The sequence below is a fragment of the Podarcis tiliguerta genome, assembly GCF_965153285.1.
Source record: "Podarcis tiliguerta genome assembly, chromosome: 13".
In the NCBI taxonomy this organism is placed as follows: Eukaryota; Metazoa; Chordata; class Lepidosauria; order Squamata; family Lacertidae; genus Podarcis; species Podarcis tiliguerta.
The window spans coordinates 32,116,411-32,134,908 of NC_139546.1; the positions used below are offsets into that span (position 1 = coordinate 32,116,411).

At 40.1% G+C, this 18,498-nt stretch overlaps 2 protein-coding genes across 2 annotated transcripts; both read left to right on the forward strand.

Annotated features, from left to right (window-relative positions):
- Positions 1-409: 409 nt before the first annotated feature.
- Positions 410-7,642, forward strand: LOC310662200 (vomeronasal type-2 receptor 26-like; the record flags this gene model as incomplete). Its single annotated transcript, XM_083408970.1, has 5 exons — positions 410-892; positions 2,569-3,429; positions 4,913-5,140; positions 5,517-5,643; positions 6,741-7,642. 5 exons carry the CDS (start codon positions 410-412, stop codon positions 7,640-7,642), a joined length of 2,601 nt encoding a protein of 866 aa, XP_083265096.1.
- A 2,864-nt stretch (positions 7,643-10,506) lies between these two features.
- On the forward strand, positions 10,507-18,498 carry LOC310662201 (vomeronasal type-2 receptor 26-like; the record flags this gene model as incomplete). The annotated part of the gene is made up of 7 exons (XM_083408971.1): positions 10,507-10,582; positions 10,793-10,883; positions 12,579-12,870; positions 13,905-14,765; positions 15,681-15,908; positions 16,285-16,411; positions 17,486-18,498. The coding sequence occupies 7 exons, from the start codon at positions 10,507-10,509 to the stop codon at positions 18,385-18,387; spliced, it is 2,577 nt and encodes an 858-aa protein (XP_083265097.1). The 3' UTR covers positions 18,388-18,498.

The window sequence follows — 18,498 nt, forward strand, 5'->3', positions numbered from 1 at the left end:
TGCTATATTGTACATTCGCTCTCCATTATCCTCATCCATAGGAAGTGATAGAAAGACTCTGGGTGTATGCAAATACCTTGCTCTAGATCTGATTCCATTTACACACTATCGCCACAAGCCTACTCTTCTGCTTGGACAATAAAGAGCTCTGCCAAAAATAATATACCGTGTGAGATAGTCAGAAAGCAAAATCAACACAAAACTTCAGCAATAATTCAGATAGATGGCACTATTCTTCTAGATTCTGTAATCCACACAGGGCAACATCCACATGGTATGTTGTGATGTCAGGCACAGGAGGCATGGATTTGCTCTAAAGCCTAAAATTGGCAACTGCTTGTGGAAAAGCTCTTGTATGCATCCATGTCCACAGAGTTCTTCACGAGCATAGCATAGGTGTTTGTCACAGATGAGTTCTTCTCTGCTATCGGAGGACCACGTCCTTGTAACCCTAACATTCTCCAGCCAGAGAATATTGACTTTAGGATTTCTCTGGAATACTGCATTCAACCATCATCAACACGAAAATGCAGATAGTGGTGTTGGTTTTTCAAAAAGTGTAAAATATCATTCTGATACAGAATGCAATTTTAATTCTAGTGTAGTGCCAAAGAATTATCAGCATATCTTGGCCTTGGCATTTGCGGTAAAAGAGGTCAATGACAACCCTCAGATCTTACCCAATATCACCTTGGGCTTCCACATATATGACAGCTATTTTAAAGAAAAGTTGACCTACCATGCCACAATGCTACTTTTATCTTCGTTAGAGAGGTTTTCCCCCAACTACGTCTGTGACATCCAGCATAATCTGACAGCGGTCATCGGGGGACTGGATTCTGAAATCTCTGTTGCTGTAGCAAATATCCTGGATATCTATAAGATTCCACAGGTAGGGATTATATGCCTTGAAACTATGGGAATGCAATACTTTTTCATGCGGCTTTCATTCTTCTTGATTTTATTTTGCAGTTCGGAGAGAGGGAGGTTTAATTCTGTTAGAGCCACTTCCAACCTCGGAAAGAATTGGTGTTGTGGGCTTCACACCCCCAACACACGCTCGGGGGCTGGGTCTCAGCCCCCACGCGATTAGGGGAATCCTTGGCCGTGTCATCCCCTGGCCAGCCAATCGGCTGTCCTAGGGGGTGTGGCCTGCCCCCATTTAAGGCAGGTGCAGCCGGAAATCTCCCTCTTTGGTCGCAAATCGTCACAACTTCCTTGGTACTGGAGGTTAGGCATTGGTAGGGGTATTGTTATGTAGAAGGACGGGGGAGAGGAAGCGCCATCACCTCCCCCGGATATTGAAGGGTAGTCTGATGAAGGATTCCGGGGGTCATGGACCTGTCCGAACCTATGGAGGTGAGGGCCTCAGGCACGCCCCCGATCGGTGACTCTGGCGGAGTTCCTAGTTGATGTGCATCAGCAGGGCTCCCCCTGCTGGTGTTAACCCTTCCCAGTCTTCAAGCACACAGGCTGAAGCTGGATAGTTGGTTAGGACCAATGCCAAAGCCAATCCCGCTCATCACCTGTAACCAATAAAGTTGTGGCCAATTTTAGCCCCTTAACCTAAAATAAAGGTGTCATGCATCTTTATTCCTACTGGGGGCAGGCAGGAACTCGCCACAAACCCGTATTTATGACTTATGACATGGTAAACCAACAATAATAGCATTATAGACAGTTAAATACCCAAACAATGATAAAGCGAAGTAAACAGAACAGCAGGACAAAGAACATTAGGGCTTGTGTTTTTTCAGTTTTTGTATAAATTCGTATGTGTGTTTCATTTTACTCTTTGCTCCTGCCCCTGTAGTTAAGAAGAAACATCTTTTTACATTATTGTTGTTGTTGTTATTTGAATAAAGAGCATTGAATCCTTCCTTGCATGGAAAAGACTTCATACTGAGAAGGAGTTGCATGAGAGTTGTGGTAAGGAGAGCCTTCCTAGGAAAGGAGTTTCATTAATTAGACATCCATGTTCCAGAAAAACACATCTCACAATATGAATATGTCATATTATAGTATAGTATAAGCAATTTTGCAGATAGCCACATAAGGTAGCAAATACTGCAGTAGGGCGGAACCATCCTCCCAGGACCAGCATCACTGTGGCTTATTTGGACAGTGCTGGGTGCTGGTGTTGTCAGGACTGTGCAGATGCATCAGAAGCCCTTTACACGGATGTATCCATTCTTCCCTGAGCTTGCTTGCACATTGATGCACTTCAGCACCATCCAGGGATGTTGCAGCAATAACAGTGTCAGAAGTGAAGCTGTGCTACACTGCACTGCACTCCAACAAAGAATTCACAATAGAAACCATTTGCTTCATTTTGAAAATCTTTAGTTCCACCTGCTGATGTAATGTACCTGAAAAAGAGAAGTCCTTAGACTAAGCACTTATCTCTCAGGACTAGCCCCCTATCATGATAAGAGGCAATAATATCCACTTACCTTATCACTTGCTATAATCCTTGTGTCTTAATGTATTGAGTGATCAGAGCACATGAAACTACATCTTAAAAATAACTATAACTGTCTCTCTTTCCCTTCCTGCTTTTTCTTTTAGCTGGTATATGGTTCAAATCCAGTGATGAATGATAAAACTCCAGGGCTTGATTTTTACCAGATGACCCCTCAGGAAACCCTTCAGTATACAGGGATACTCTCTTTGCTTCTTCATTTTAGATGGGTGTGGATTGGGGTTGTAGTCGCAGATACTGACAGTGGGGAAAGATGTGTGCAAATCATCATTCCACTGTTTTCTCAGAGTGGTGTCTGTTTTGCCTTCATAGAAAGAATCCCCATGTTTATTTCTTTCGATGAAATTGATGAAAACCTAGAAAGAGGAGGTAAATTACATAATGAAATCATGAACAGTAAAGCCAACATAGTGGTTTTTTATGGAGAATCAAATGCCATGATGTATTTGAGATGGTTTCCATATCTGTCAAAACAAGAATGTGAGACAAGCATACCAAGAGGGAAAGTTTGGATTCTTACAGCCCAGATGGAGCTTACATCAACAGTCCATCAAAGGAATTTTGTTACAGAAATAATCCATGGTACACTAGCCTTCAAGATTCACTCCAATGATGTACCAGGATTCCAGTCTTTTATTGAGAGCAGAAATCCTTCCATCCCTAAAGGAGATGGGTTCATCAGGGACTTCTGGCAGCAGGCCTTTGGTTGCACATTGTCAAAAACGGATATAGGTAACGTGGATGGATACATTTGCACTACAGAGGAGAAGCTAGAGAACCTTCCAAAACCCTTCTTTGAAATGAGCATGATGGGCCACAGCTACAACATCTACAATGCTGTCTATGCTGTGGCCCATGCTTTACATGCAATGTCCTCATCTGGAGTCAAGCACAGTGCAAATCTGGATGGAGCGAGAATGAAACTACAGAATCAAGAGATATCGCAGGTAGTGGCCTGAACATTTTGACGTGAAAATGCATAATATCTACAGTATTATAACATTACTTCCCATTAAATGGCGGGGTAGGGTTAGTGTTAGCTGTCTGTATTCTTTTTTTAAAAAAATAATTTTTATTAAGGTTCCATTTACCAAATTAAACATATCAAACCAATTAATCCAAATTATAACAATACACATCATATAATCCAATTGTTTTCCAAATTATAAATTTTTTGGGGGGGTACCCATGCTTCTTGATCGGCAGGAGTCCAATCCTCCAATATTTCTGCTGCTTTCATATTTACAAAGATATTTTCAATCCCCTCTTCTCACTCCTTGTCGTTACTCATTTTCCTTTTCATTCACCTTTGAGTTATCTCTGCAAGTGGGTTGAAAGACACAGTCTTATTTATATTTCTGTCTGGACTTTGTATTGCTCTCTCGTAAATCACTCTGATCTAATAGTCCAGGCGTTTCCGCTTGAGCAGGCAATCGCCATCTTGCCATTCTGATGAAACACAGTCTAAAAGCCCGCTCGTTAACTTTCCAGACCTGTTGCATCGTAAATTAGTCTTTTCCAGGAGGGCTGCCCCTTCCAGTTCACGATTCCATCCAGATAACAAATCTTCGGCTCACCCTCCCCAAGACCCTGCAACAAAGGTCTGTCCTTCCATATCAAATCTCAATTCTTGCTGCGTCACAAAGAGAGCCTTTCTTCTTTCCAAATCCTTCACAGAGTAAAACTTTTAATTTCATATTATTTTCCCCCACGCAGTTCATTTTTAGTCCCATTTGCCAATTAGTTGTTGTGACGGATCTTCTAAGGGGGAGGGTTATTAGGTAATCACATGAAACAAAAAAATAAAAAGTCGTTTCCCCCCCCCTTTCCATTCTGTTGCATTCCACATACCAGCATGTCTGTAGTACTTTGATGTAATCTTCCGTCTCAATCTTCTTCATTTCAGTGGTAAAATTGTTAGCAGATAAAAACCTCCTGCCTCTCTTGAAGCATGTGCGTTAACTATCTCCAATTTTTTTCCTTTTAAGTAATGCAACTAGTTTCGCTCCTGGAAGCAGCTTCGGAGGAGTTCCGAGAGCCACCGAGGGTTATGCACCCAGTGCCTCGCACCCCCTCCTTCTTCCGAACTCGGGGGTGATTTATGGCAACCGCAGGTGAAAACTGCATCTTTCCCTTCCCTGGAAAGATGAGGGAGACTAATTTACTCCCCATAATCATTCTCAAATTACCTTGTGTGAGCTGGATAGATGGTATTATCCGCCATCTTCCAAGGCGCCCCTAGCAGCCCCCCCAGCTGTGTGTATTCTTATCAGTTTACTTAATAACATAGTGATCATTCCTATTGTCTCTCAGTTATAAAGGGTAAGCAGATATTTCACTAGTTGCCTCCTGCTCAAAACTCTTCAGGAAATCATTCTTGCTACCATTAGACATTAGTCTGAAAACCCTACTCCTTTTTATTCCATCCAGCTCCATCACTACTTGAGACATGTTTCATTTAACAACAGTGCTGGGGACAAGATCTCCTTTGATAATAATGGGCAGTTAGTAGCTGGATTCGATGTCATCAACTGGGTGGTTTCATCCAACCAATCTTTTCACAGAATAAAAATTGGGAGGATGGATGCGCAAGTTCCTCCAGAGGAAGCGTTCACCATCAATGAAGAGGCCATAACATGGCATTACTGGTTTAACCAGGTAGGATCCAATTGGATATTTAGGGTGAAAGTGTTTTAGAGAATAGTGTCAGTAACTGTATCTCTTCAAAACTGTCATCAAACTTATAAGAGCCCAGACGAAAGACTAGTGTCAGTATTCTCTCAAAGTACAACCTAATTCTTTAACGAACAATAATTAACATGATGCATCTGTTTCCAGTGTTGCTGTTAGCCTCACGCCTAAGACTATCATACAAAGCTACCAGGAGGTCTATGATGGAATGGAATTTGTACTTTAATTGGCATGTAAGATGCATATGTGATCGAAATTCCTTAACATTGCAAAAAGAAGTGGAAAGGCCCATGAAACTTAAAGATTCCAAGCTCATTATTTTGCTTTCTCATTTATGGATTAGGCCCAGCCACTTTCTACATGCAGTGAGAGCTGCAATCCTGGTTCTAGCAAGAAAGTGAAAGAAGGGAAACCATTTTGCTGCTACAATTGCATCCCATGTCCAGAAGGGAAAATATCAGACAAGGAGGGTAAGTAAGTATGATTGATGCTACTGGGTGTTTGGTGTTCTTGGTATGTTAATTTGATTTGCGTAGGGACACATTTTTACAATCAGGCTACTCCAAGCTTGATGATTTCCCCTTGTAAATTTCGGTTTAACTGATACAGGATTGATCCAATACGGTGAGGAAAATCAGGCTCCAAACTGTTTCACTTGGGTCACAGACAATTTGTTTTCATGGTTTGGTGATCAGTGAATATGTTGTCACTTTCTGTTACTCCTCTTTCCACACCCCTTATTCCTAGGTGCTTTCATTTGCTTTCTAGTCATGCTCATAACTATTTTTGGTGTGCTTCTCAATGGAACTAGCGGTGTATATTTTTTGTCGGTCCCTCAGATTTACACAGAACCAGAAAACTGCACAGGCAAACTACAGAAAATGCTCTACAGTCTATTACACAGCATGTTAAAATTAAAAGTGTAATCTGAGAATTTAAAACTGATTTCTTTTCTATTCTGGCTGTGCTCCTATTTCCAGTGTTCCTGAAAATATTGCCTATGAGCTCCCATATTTGTGCAAAACCAGAAATCTCCAGAAACAAACTACAGTTAAATATCTGTTTTAATGTGGTATACTTGTGCAGGTTTCTGGTTTTGTTCAATTCTGAGAGATTTTTTAAAAAACAAAAAAAAAAATGAATGGAACTATTTGTGCACATGCCCTGTTGGTACTGATTTACCATAAGTAACTCAACAGATTGGAAAGTTGGGACAAATGTAAGAGGAATACCTACTGGTATGAATAGGAAACACCTAAATTTTTCACATACAAAATCACAGATGTAGGGGTCACTTTATACCACTGTGAAAGGAACCATTTAGGCATACTGTATTATTAAGGTTTTATGTAAGATCAATACCATAGTCCTTTTCACATATTACTGGTGTGTGAGGTTCTATTTCACACATGAATTCTAAATCATGCTATGATCAAGATAGTGGGAGAAAAAGAGTGTGTTACTTTGCAGCTGTGGCTATATGTACAGCCCTGCATATATATTTTTTACAGTAGACCTCAACACTCAGCTAATACAGAAAGAAGGCTTATGTCTTTTCCTGTTTCAGATATGAATGACTGCATTAAATGCACAGATGAGAAGTACCCAAGTAAGAATCAGGATACATGCATTCCCAAGACTGTAACCTTCTTGTCTTATGAAGAACCTTTGGGGCTCAGTTTAGGCTGCATTGCTCTTTCCTTTTCTTTGATCACAGCTCTGGTGCTGGGGACATTTATGAAGCACCATGGCACTCCCATCGTCGTTGCCAACAACAGGGACCTCACCTACACCCTCCTCGTCTCCCTCCTGCTCTGCTTCCTTTCCGCATTGTTGTTCATTGGCCAACCTCAGAAGTTGACGTGTCTCCTCCAGCAAGCTGTTTTTGGCATCATCTTCTCAGTGGCTGTTTCTTGTGTATTGGCAAAAACCATCACCGTAGTTCTAGCTTTCATGGCAACCAAGCCAGGATCAAGAATGAGGAGGTGGGTGGGGAAAAAGCTGGCCACCTGCATTGTTCTTTCCTTTTCCCTTATTCAAACTGGCATTTGTACTGTCTGGCTGGTGACCTCTCCCCCATTCCAAGATGTAGACATGCACTCAATGGTTGAAGAAATTGTACTGAAATGTAATGAAGGGTCTGTGACCATGTTTTACATAGTCCTGGGCTATATGGTCTTCTTGGCAATTGCCAGCTTCACTGTGGCTTTCTTTGCCAGGAAACTACCTGATAGTTTCAATGAAGCCAAGTTCATCACTTTCAGCATGTTGGTCTTCTGCAGTGTGTGGCTATCCTTTGTGCCAACTTACCTCAGCACAAAGGGGAAATACATGGTTATTGTGGAGATCTTCTCTATCTTAGCTTCCTGTGCTGGCCTTTTGGGCTGCATCTTTTCCCACAAATGTTACATTATTGTGTTTAAACCTGAGTTGAACAACAGGGAACAGCTCATAAGGGTTAAACATTGAAGAATTTAATAAATCTCTTTCCTTAACTGTAATTTGAAATCTGGACTTATTTTTGTTTGTCTAAGTATTTGTTTTTGTTTTTACTCAGATATTGTTTTTACACCAGATATGGTGTTTTTTATTATGTTGTACACAGCCTTTGTAGTTTATGGTATTGTATGTGGCATCCTTAAATGGTTATAGTAATAGAAAAATCAATCCTAAGCAGTTCATGTGGAAGTCCTGGGCTGTCCAGATGATAAGACCCCATCTTGGCCTTGCTGAGTTAATACGAAGGAAAGGAAAGCAATACATTTGGCACCAGTTTGGCTGCAGGAATTGCCAGAAGGAAATGTCTTCCCTCTCCCAAATGTTGTGTTGAAGCCTGAGTTGAACAGTCAGAAACAGTTCATTAAGTAAAAAGATGGGAGAATTTGAATACCCCTGTCCTTTATGATAATTTGTAAACTGGATATGTATTTGCTCTGCAATATATTTGTAAATGTTTTCTTACATAAAATTTTTAAACAAACCTGTCTAAGTCTTCTTTGCTGAAAACCCTTGCAAAGGGTTAACAGACATTTCATCAGTCTTCACCTCCTTGAACACTGTCCATGTCATCATTCTGTTATTTTCATGACACCTTAGTCCAAAGAATCCTTCTTGCATTATGAAGAACCTGTGGTGTTCTGTTTAGCCAGCCTTGCCTTTACCTTTTCTTTGATCACAGCTTTGGTGCAAGGATGTTTATGAGGAATGATGACATTCCCATCATTGTTGCCAATAACTGGGACGTCACCTATACTCTCCTTGTCTCCCTCCTGCTCTGCTTACTTTCTGCTTTGCTGTTCATTGGCGAACCTCAGAAGTTGACGTGTCTTCTCCTACTAACAGCTTTTGGCAATATTTTTTCAATGGCTGTCTCTTGTATATTGGCAAAAGCTATTACGGTAGTTTAAACTGGCACTTTACTGTTTGGCTGGTGACCTCTCCCCCATTCCAAAATGTAGACATGCACTCAGAAGAAATTGTAATGCAATGTAACATGGTCACGGAGCCTTCGTTACATTGCATTACAATTTCTTCTGAGTGCATGTCTACATCTTGGAATGGGGTTTTACATTGTCCTGGGCTTCCTGGCAATTGCCAGCTTCACAGTGGCTTTCTTTGTCAGGAAGCTACCTGATAGTTTCAGTGAAGCCAAGTTCATCATTTTTAGCATGTTGGTCGTCTGCAGTGTGTGGCTATCCTTTGTGCCAACTTATATGAGCTCTAAGGGCAAATGCATGGTAGCTGTGGAGGTATTTTCTATTTTCCATTTTAGCTTCCAGTGCTGGGTTGCTGGGTTGCATCTTTGCATCCAAATGTTACATCCTTTTGTTGAGGCTTGAGCTGAACACAACACGAGACAGCTCAAAAGGAGAAAAGACTGAAGAACCTAAAAATCTATATAATTTGCATTAGTTATTCATCTGCATATGTTTGTGTTTGTGCATCTGAGTGTTTGTGTTAGTTTGTTTTATATTGTTGAGATTACCTTGTATTTATTCAATAATTAATTAAGTTATGTTGCACACCACCTTGGTAATTTCTGTTTTTTAACTGAAAATATAACTTATTCTAGTAATAGAATAATAAATCCAGAAGCTGCTTTTTAAATTTTTGAAGAGTATAGGCTTTTTCTGAATTTGTAGCAACTGATAAGGAAATTGTCAATAAAGTTTGCAATTCGTAGACCCCATCAGATATATTTATCATCAATGCAATAATAATGCTATGCCTATGTCATTCTTAATATATTCTATTTTCTATTCTTATGTGTGTAATGCTAGGGGTTCCTTCCTCGAACAAGCAGCTCTCAAGTGATATATATGCATGATTCTTGGCCCTATTCTTCTTCTTGAGCCAGCAGAAGTTCAAGCCTGCTCCCCCCATTATCACATTCTACCCCTTTCACTCCTTGTGGCTCCGCAACTACAGCTCTAGAAATGCCATCAAAACCTACCCCAAAGGCCACCCATTGCCACACAGCCAGCTTCCATACTTTTTAGGAATTTCCACAGTATTCTGTCATTGCTAAAGTCTTTGAGGGCAGGAACTGGAAAATGCTGGAAGATTCTAGAAGGTTCATTTCCATTGCAAATATTGTTTTGACTATCTCAAGGTCACACTGAGACAGGAGAGATAAATTTGTGTGCTCAGCGAGCTGGTGATTCTCTCTCTCTCTCTCTCTCTCTCTCTCTCTCTCTCTCTAACTTTCATTTGTACCTCACATGGCTGAAGTTTTTATCCCCTGATGTTTTTTGTCATAAAGCCTTTACCTTTAGTAAAAGGTTTCCGTTTACTGATGGACCTCTGACTCTGCAATTTTATTTACTACACATCACAGTCCATCATATTCATACATATTATTTTCTCTCCCAAGCAATTTCCACCTCAGCATTGACTTTTGGGCCCCCTGAGCACATGGGCAGGACCCAATGTGGAATTTTTGCTAGTGGAGCCTAACAACCCATACCCCAGTCAACAAGTCTGCTCAGATGTGGCAAACATGTTTTCTTCAGCAATTCCACAGGGAATCCCTGGATATGAGCTGGTGATTACCTTCCTCTAAATTATTAAAAACATGTAACTGAGTCTGCTGCTCACCCAGTCCTCCTTGAACTTTCAGCAACCATGAGAAAAATTAACAGCAAAGACGGTATATTATAAATAAATCCAGCAGCATTTAGAGCTAGGATGAGTGACTGGGTCTGATACTATGATTTTCAATATTCTACATTTCATACTTCAAGGCTTATATGTGTGAGAAAGCACCATTTAAATCAATGGTTTTCATCAGGGTAACTCTAACAATAGTGCTGTAGAAAAGCAAAGGATCGTCTATGTACAGGCAAGATTTCCTTCATTCTGAATATGATAGTTTTAGTGGTCTTAATGCTGGCAATGATTCCACACAAGGTATGCCAGGCTCAGACTGTGAAATGTAGGGTTTCCCATCCACATCGCCCACAACACATATACCATCAGCAAGGAAACCTCATCATTGGTGGCATTGCAACTCATGGTGGCTTCATGAAAACCTTAACAGCCTTTACTGAAGAACCACCACTGGCATTGCTTGAAGAGTTTATGTAAGAAGCTTTTTGTTGTTGTTTTTTCATTTCCAAGTCTTTCCCTCTGAAAAGGACAGTGTTAGTGCTACAACATATATGCAGAGGTATATCAGCTTGGCCTATAGGAAAAAAATGATGGAATTAAGGTAAAGCTGAAGGGAAGGTTTCAATTTCTTCAAAGGAAGAAGACATGTGGAATACATTGAAGCTTCCTAAAGTAATAGTCTTTCTTTCAACTCCATTTTCTTTTACCTTTTTATAATTCTTTCTCCTGTCAGTTACAAAAAGTTTCCCTCCAGTTTCTTTGGCTCACATTTCACTTCTGCTTACATTCTTACACCACTCATTTTTTCTTCAGCACATTCTAATGGTATATATGTTAATGTAAAGATTGTTAAACAATACTGATTTTTGGATGTTGTCTGGAAACATCACTCAGTGGTAATTGCTTCTGGTACATCCGCTTTTTATCTTAATTTGCTAATTTCATGTGATGTAAAATACTAGAATCTTTTGACTCTTGAGAGCTGCCATCAACTCAATTCCTTCCTCTGTGTTCTTATGAAAACAGATATATCCCTGCTTCCTTTGTTAAATTCCATTTTCTCATATAATTCTTTTTCATAGAAAATAACTTCATAAGAGAGTAGGTAAATAAAGGCCTATATTGAGAAATGTATATTTGTATGTTGGAATTACATTTGGATGAAGTTTATGATATAACTCACAGCTGACTTACAAAATGTTTAGTATGCTATGTTCTGAAATTGTTGGGCTCTGTTTTCTTAGCCCAAAGCAGTTTAGCTCATGTTACCAAGGAGCTCAGCCTTGCTTTCTTATTAAATATAGCTGCTTTGACTGAGGAATTTCACTCTACTGGAGGGTGTTTAGCAATGGCTTATACAAGCACAAGAAGGGAAGTGTGCTATATTGTACATTCGCTCTCCATTATCCTCATCCATAGGAAGTGATAGAAGGACTCTAGGTGTATGCAAATGCCTTGCACTCCATCCAATTCCATTTACACACTATCGCCACAAGCTTACTCATCTGCTTGGACAATAAACAACTCTGCCATAAATAATATACCGTGTGAGATAGTCAGAAAGCAAAATCCACACGAAACTTCAGCAGTAATTCAGAAGGATAGCACTGTTCTTCTAGATTCTGTAATCCACACAGGGCAACATTCACATGGTATGTTGTGATGTCAGGCACAAGCTCTCATAAAATACTCATGTTGATAACACGTCTTTGCGACATGCATGTGTGATTGAAAATTTAACCTAACCCTACTGAGAGTCTCAAGAAATACAATTCATTAAGAGCGTTATTCTAAGTGTGGTGAGGCGGGCTTCCACCAACCAAGGCTGTAGCTTTGAGTGTGTTGACTAACACCCTTCCCACATGTAGCTGCCTTTTTTTAAGCCTCCCCATTCCAATCAGCATAAATGCAGTTATTCCAGCTCCTGACTGCTCTTAAGGAGGGGCCCAATCCTGAATTGGCTCTTTGAAGATAAAGGTGCCTGGGAACCACAGGAGGCATGGATTTGCTCTGAAGCCTAAAATTGGCAACTGCTTGTGGAAAAGCTCTTGTATGCATCCATGTCCACAGAGTTCTTCATGAGCATAGCATAGGTGTTCGTCACAGATGAGTTAATTCTGCTATTGGAGGACCACGTCCTCGTAACCCTAACCTTCTCCAGCCAGAGAATCTTGACTTTAGGATTTCTCTGGAATACTGCATTCAACCATTATCAACACGAAAATGCAGATAGTGGTGTTGGTTTTTCAAAAAGTGTGAAATATCATTCTGATACAGAATGCAATTTTAATTCTAGTGTAGTGTCAAAGAATTATCAGCATATTTTGGCCTTGGCATTTGCAGTAAAGGAGGTCAATGACAACCCTCAGATCCTACCCAATATCACCTTGGGCTTCCACATATATGACAGTTATTTTAATGAAAAGTTGACCTACCATGCCACAATGCTACTTTTATCTTCGTTAGAGAGGTTTTCCCCCAACTACGTCTGTGAAATCCAGCATAATCTGACAGCGGTCATCGGGGGACTGGATTCTGAAATCTCTGTTCTTGTGGCAAATATCCTGGATATCTATAAGATTCCACAGGTAGGGATTATATGGCTTTGTGTATATTGAAAGTATGGAAATGAAATACTTTTTCATGCAGCTTTTGTCCTTCCAGGTTTATTTTGCAAGTCGTAGAGAGGGAGGTTGATATTCTATTAAACCCGTATTTATAACTTATGACACGGATAACCAATGAAGGAAGCATTATAGACAGCAAAATACCCAAGCAATGATAAAGCAAAGTAAACATAGAATCGCAGGACAAAGAAAGTTAGGGATTGTGGGGTTTTTTTTATTTATTGTATAAATTTGTATGTGTGTTTCATTTTACTCTTTGATCCTGCCCCTGTAGTTAGGAAGAAACATTTTTTTTCCTTGTTATTATTATTAATATTAGCATTGAATCCTTCCTTGCATTGAAAAAACTTCATACTGAGAATGAGGTACATGAGAGCTGTTGTAAGGCAAGACTTCCTAGGAAAGGAATTCCATCAAATAGACATCCATGTCCCAGAAAAATACATCTCACAATACACATATGTCATAGTATAGTATAAGTAATTTTGCAGATAGCCACATAAGGTAGCAACCACTGCAGTAGGGCGGAACCATCCTCCCAGGACCAGCATCACTGTGGCTTATTTGGACAGTGCTGGGTGGTGGTGTTGTCAGGACTGTGCAGATGCATCTGAAGCCCTTTACACTGATGTATTCATTCTGCCTTGAGTTTGCTCGCACCTTGACCCACCTCAGCACCATCCAGAGATGCTGCAGGAACAACAGACCAACTACACTCCAACAAAGAATTAACAATGGAAACCATTAACTTAATTTTGAAATTTTTTAGTTCTACCTGTTGATGTAATGTACCTGTGAAAGAGATGTCCTTAGAGAAAGAACTAATCTTTCAGGACTAGCCCCCTATCATGATAAGAGGCAATAATATCCACTTACCTTACCACTTGCTGTAAACCTTGTGTCTTAGTTACTGTATTGAGTGATTAGAGCATATGAAACTACATCTTAAAAATGACTATAGCTGTCTCTCTTTCCCTTCCTGCTTTTTCTTTTAGCTGGTATATGGTTCAAATCCAGTGATGAATGATAAAACTCCAGGGCTTGATTTTTACCAGATGACCCCTCAGGAAACCCTTCAGTATACAGGGATACTCTCTTTGCTTCTTCATTTTAGATGGGTGTGGATTGGGGTTGTAGTCGCAGATACTGACAATGGAGAAAGATGTTTGCAAATTATCATTCCACTGTTCTCTCAGAGTGGTGTCTGTTTTGCCTTCATAGAAAGAATCCCTATGTTAATTTCTTTCAATGAAATTGACGAAAACCTGGAAAGAGGTGGTAAATTACATAATGAAATCATGAATAGTATAGCCAACGTAGTGGTTTTTTATGGAGAATCAAATGCCATGATGTATTTGAGATGGTTTCCATATCTGTCAAAAGAAGAATGTGAGACAAGCATACCAAGAGGGAAAGTTTGGATTCTTACAGCCCAGATGGAGCTTACATCAACAGTCCATCAAAGGAATTTTGTTACAGAAATAATCCACGGTACGCTAGCCTTCAAAATTCACTCCAACAATGTACCAGGATTCCAATCTTTTATTGAAAGCAGAAATCCTTCCATCCCTAAAGGAGATGGGTTCATCAGGGACTTCTGGCAGCAGGCCTTTGGTTGCACATTGTCAAAAACGGATGTAGGTAACGTGGATGGATACATTTGCACTACGGAGGAGAAGCTAGAGAACCTTTCCAAACCCTTCTTTGAAATGAGCATGACGGGCCACAGCTACAACATCTACAATGCTGTCTATGCTGTGGCCCATGCTTTACATGCAATGTCCTCATCTGGAGTCAAGCACAGTGCAAATCTGGATGGAGTGAGCATGAAACTACAGAATCAAGAGAAATGGCAGGTAGTGGCCTAAACATTTTGACGTGACAATGCATAATTTCTTAGTGTTGTATTTTTACTCTCAGAGAAAGTTACTCCTGGAATATTCTGCCTCAGGTACCAAATTCATTTGACCAAACTTGGGGCCTTGGGAATTGGTGGGTGTTGTTGTGATAGGTGTCACGGAATGTTTGACCTGACTTGCACCAGCCTGCTAGTGCCAGATTTTGTTCGGCGTTTTATTTGAAAAATTCATGTAGGCATGGAAGGCAGTTTTTGCACAGTCATCTGGTTGACCACTGTGAGAAGAGGATGCTGGGCTAGATGGGCCACTGGCCTGATTCATCAGGCTCTTCTTATGTCTTTATGTCGTTACCTTCTCTCTTGCCACTGTTGCAGTTGTGACTGGTGATTCCCCGTACTTTGTGGATATAATGGGGTGGATTACAGTCAAATAGATATAAGGTAATGCTCAGTGGAAAAGAAGGGTTTATGTTGATTCCTAGAAAGTATAGGGCCTATTCATGGGGCAGAATATGGCTAGCCATATAGGTGAGATGCAGCTAAAAAAGCAACAGAAATGTTGTGTGATGAGTTATTTAAGCTTGAAAAGATTGTGGAGCTCTTTGGGCATACATTTTGAAAGCTATATTTTCTATGTTTTTGAGAAGAAAAACCGATGTGAAATATGGGAGGAGGATGTTTTGCTAAAAAATACTATAAAGTGATCTCCTTGAGGTGTTTTAGCTTATTATATAAGCACCGTGTATTCTTATCAGTTTGCTGAATAACATAGTGATCCTTCCTATTATCTCTCAATTATAAATAGTAAGCAGATGTTTCCCCAACTGCCTCCTACTCAACACTCTTCAGGAGATCATATTTGCTGCCATTAGACATTGGTCTGAAAACCCTACTCCTTTTTCTTTCCATCCAGCTCCATCACTACTTGAGACATGTTTCATTTAACAACAGTGCTGGGGACAAGATCTCCTTTGATAATAATGGGCAGTTACTAGCTGGATTTGATGTCATCAACTGGGTGGTTTCATCCAACCAATCTTTTCACAGAATAAAAATTGGGAGGATGGATCCGCAAGTTCCTCCAGAGGAAGCGTTCACCATCAATGAAGAGGCCATAACATGGCATTACTGGTTTAACCAGGTAGGATCCAATTGGAGATTTAGGGTGAAAGTGTTTTAGAGAATAGTGTCAGTAACTGTATCTCTTCAAAACTGTCATCAAACTTATAAGAGCCCAGACGAAAGATTAGTGTCAGTATTCTCTCAAAGTACAACCTAATTCTTTAACGAACAATAATTAACATGATGCATCTGTTTCCAGTGTTGCTGTTAGCCTCACGCCTAAGACTATCATACAAAGCTACCAGGAGGTCTATGATGGAATGGAATTTGTACTTTAATTGGCATGTAAGATGCATATGTGATCGAAATTCCTTAACATTGCAAAAAGAAGTGGAATGGCCCATGAAACTTAAAGATTCCAAGCTCATTATTTTACTTTCTCATTTATGGATTAGGCCCAGCCACTTTCTACATGCAGTGAGAGCTGCCATCCTGGTTCTAGCAAGAAAGTGAAAGAAGGGAAACCATTTTGCTGCTACAATTGCATCCCATGTCCAGAAGGGAAAATATCAGACAAGGAGGGTAAGTAAGTATGATTGATGCTACTGGGTGTTTGGTGTTCTCGGTATGTTAATTTGATTTGCGTAGGGACACATTTTTACAATCAGGCTACTCCAAGCTTGATGATTTCCCCTTGTAAATTTTGGTTTAATTGATACGGGATTGATCCAATACGGTGAGGAAAATCAGGCTCCAAACTGCTTCACTTGGGTCACAGACAATTTGTTTTCATGGTTTGGTGATCAGTGAATATGTTGTCACTTTCTGTTACTCCTCTTTCCACACCCCTTATTCCTTAGTGCTTTCATTTGCTTTCTAGTCATGCTCATAACTATTTCTGGTGTGCTTCTCAATGGAACTAGCGGTGTATATTTTTTGTCGGTCCCTCAGATTTACACAGAACCAGAAAACGGCACAGGCAAACCACAAAAAAATGCTCTACAGTCTATTACACAGCATGTTAAAATTAAAAGTGCAATCTGAGAATTTAAAGCTGATTTTTTTCAATTCTGGCGGTGCTCCTATTTCCAGTGTTCCTGAATATATTGCCTATGAGCTCCCATATTTGTGCAAAACCAGAAATCTCCAGAAATAAACTACAGTTAAATATACTTGTGCAGGTTTTTGGTTTTGTTTAATTCTGAGAGATTTTTAAAAAACAAAACAAAAAATGAATGGAACTATTTGTGCACATGCCCTGTTGGTACTGATTTACCATAAGTAACTCAACAGATTGGAAAGTTGGTACAAATGTAAGAGGAATACCTTCTGGTATGAATAGGAAACACCTAATTTTTTCACATAGAAAATCACAGATGTAGGGATCACCTTATACCACTGTGAAAGGAACCATTTAGGCATATTATTAAGGTTTTATGTAAGATCAATACCATAGTCCTTTTCACATATTACTGGTGTGTGAGGTTCTATTTCACACATGAATTCTAAATCATGCTATGATCAAGATAGTGGGAGAAAAAGACTGTGTTACTTTGCAGCTGTGGCTATATGTACAGCCCTGCATATATATTTTTTACAGTAGACCTCAACACTCAGCTAATGCAGAAAGAAGGCTTATGTCTTTTCCTGTTTCAGATATGAATGACTGCATTAAATGCACAGATGAGAAGTACCCAAGTAAGAATCAGGATACATGCATTCCCAAGACTGTAACCTTCTTGTCTTATGAAGAACCTTTGGGGCTCAGTTTAGGTTGCATTGCTCTTTCCTTTTCTTTGATCACAGCTCTGGTGCTGGGGACATTTATGAAGCACCATGGCACTCCCATCGTCGTTGCCAACAACAGGGACCTCACCTACACCCTCCTCGTCTCCCTCCTGCTCTGCTTCCTTTCCGCATTGTTGTTCATTGGCCAACCTCAGAAGTTGACGTGTCTCCTCCAACAAGCTGTTTTTGGCATCATCTTCTCAGTGGCTGTTTCTTGTGTATTGGCAAAAACCATCACCGTAGTTCTTGCTTTCATGGCAACCAAGCCAGGATCAAGAATGAGGAGGTGGGTGGGGAAAAAACTGGCCACCTGCATTGTTCTTTCCTTTTCCCTTATTCAAACTGGCATTTGTACTGTCTGGCTGGTGACCTCTCCTCCATTCCAAGATGTCGACATGCACTCAATGGTTGAAGAAATTGTACTGAAATGTAATGAAGGGTCTGTGACCATGTTTTACATTGTCCTGGGCTATATGGTCTTCCTGGCAATTGCCAGCTTCACAGTGGCTTTCTTTGCCAGGAAACTACCTGATAGTTTCAATGAAGCCAAGTTCATCACTTTCAGCATGTTGGTCTTCTGCAGTGTGTGGCTATCCTTTGTGCCAACTTACCTCAGCACAAAGGGGAAATACATGGTTATTGTGGAGATCTTCTCTATCTTAGCTTCCTGTGCTGGCCTTCTGGGCTGCATCTTTTCCCACAAATGTTACATTATTGTGTTTAAACCTGAGTTGAACAACAGGGAACAGCTCATAAGGGTTAAACATTGAAGAATTTAATAAATCTCTTTCCTTAACTGTAATTTGAAATCTGGACTTATTTTTGTTTCTCTAAGTATTTATTTTTGTTGTTACTCAAATATTGTAGTGATGTTATGGTGT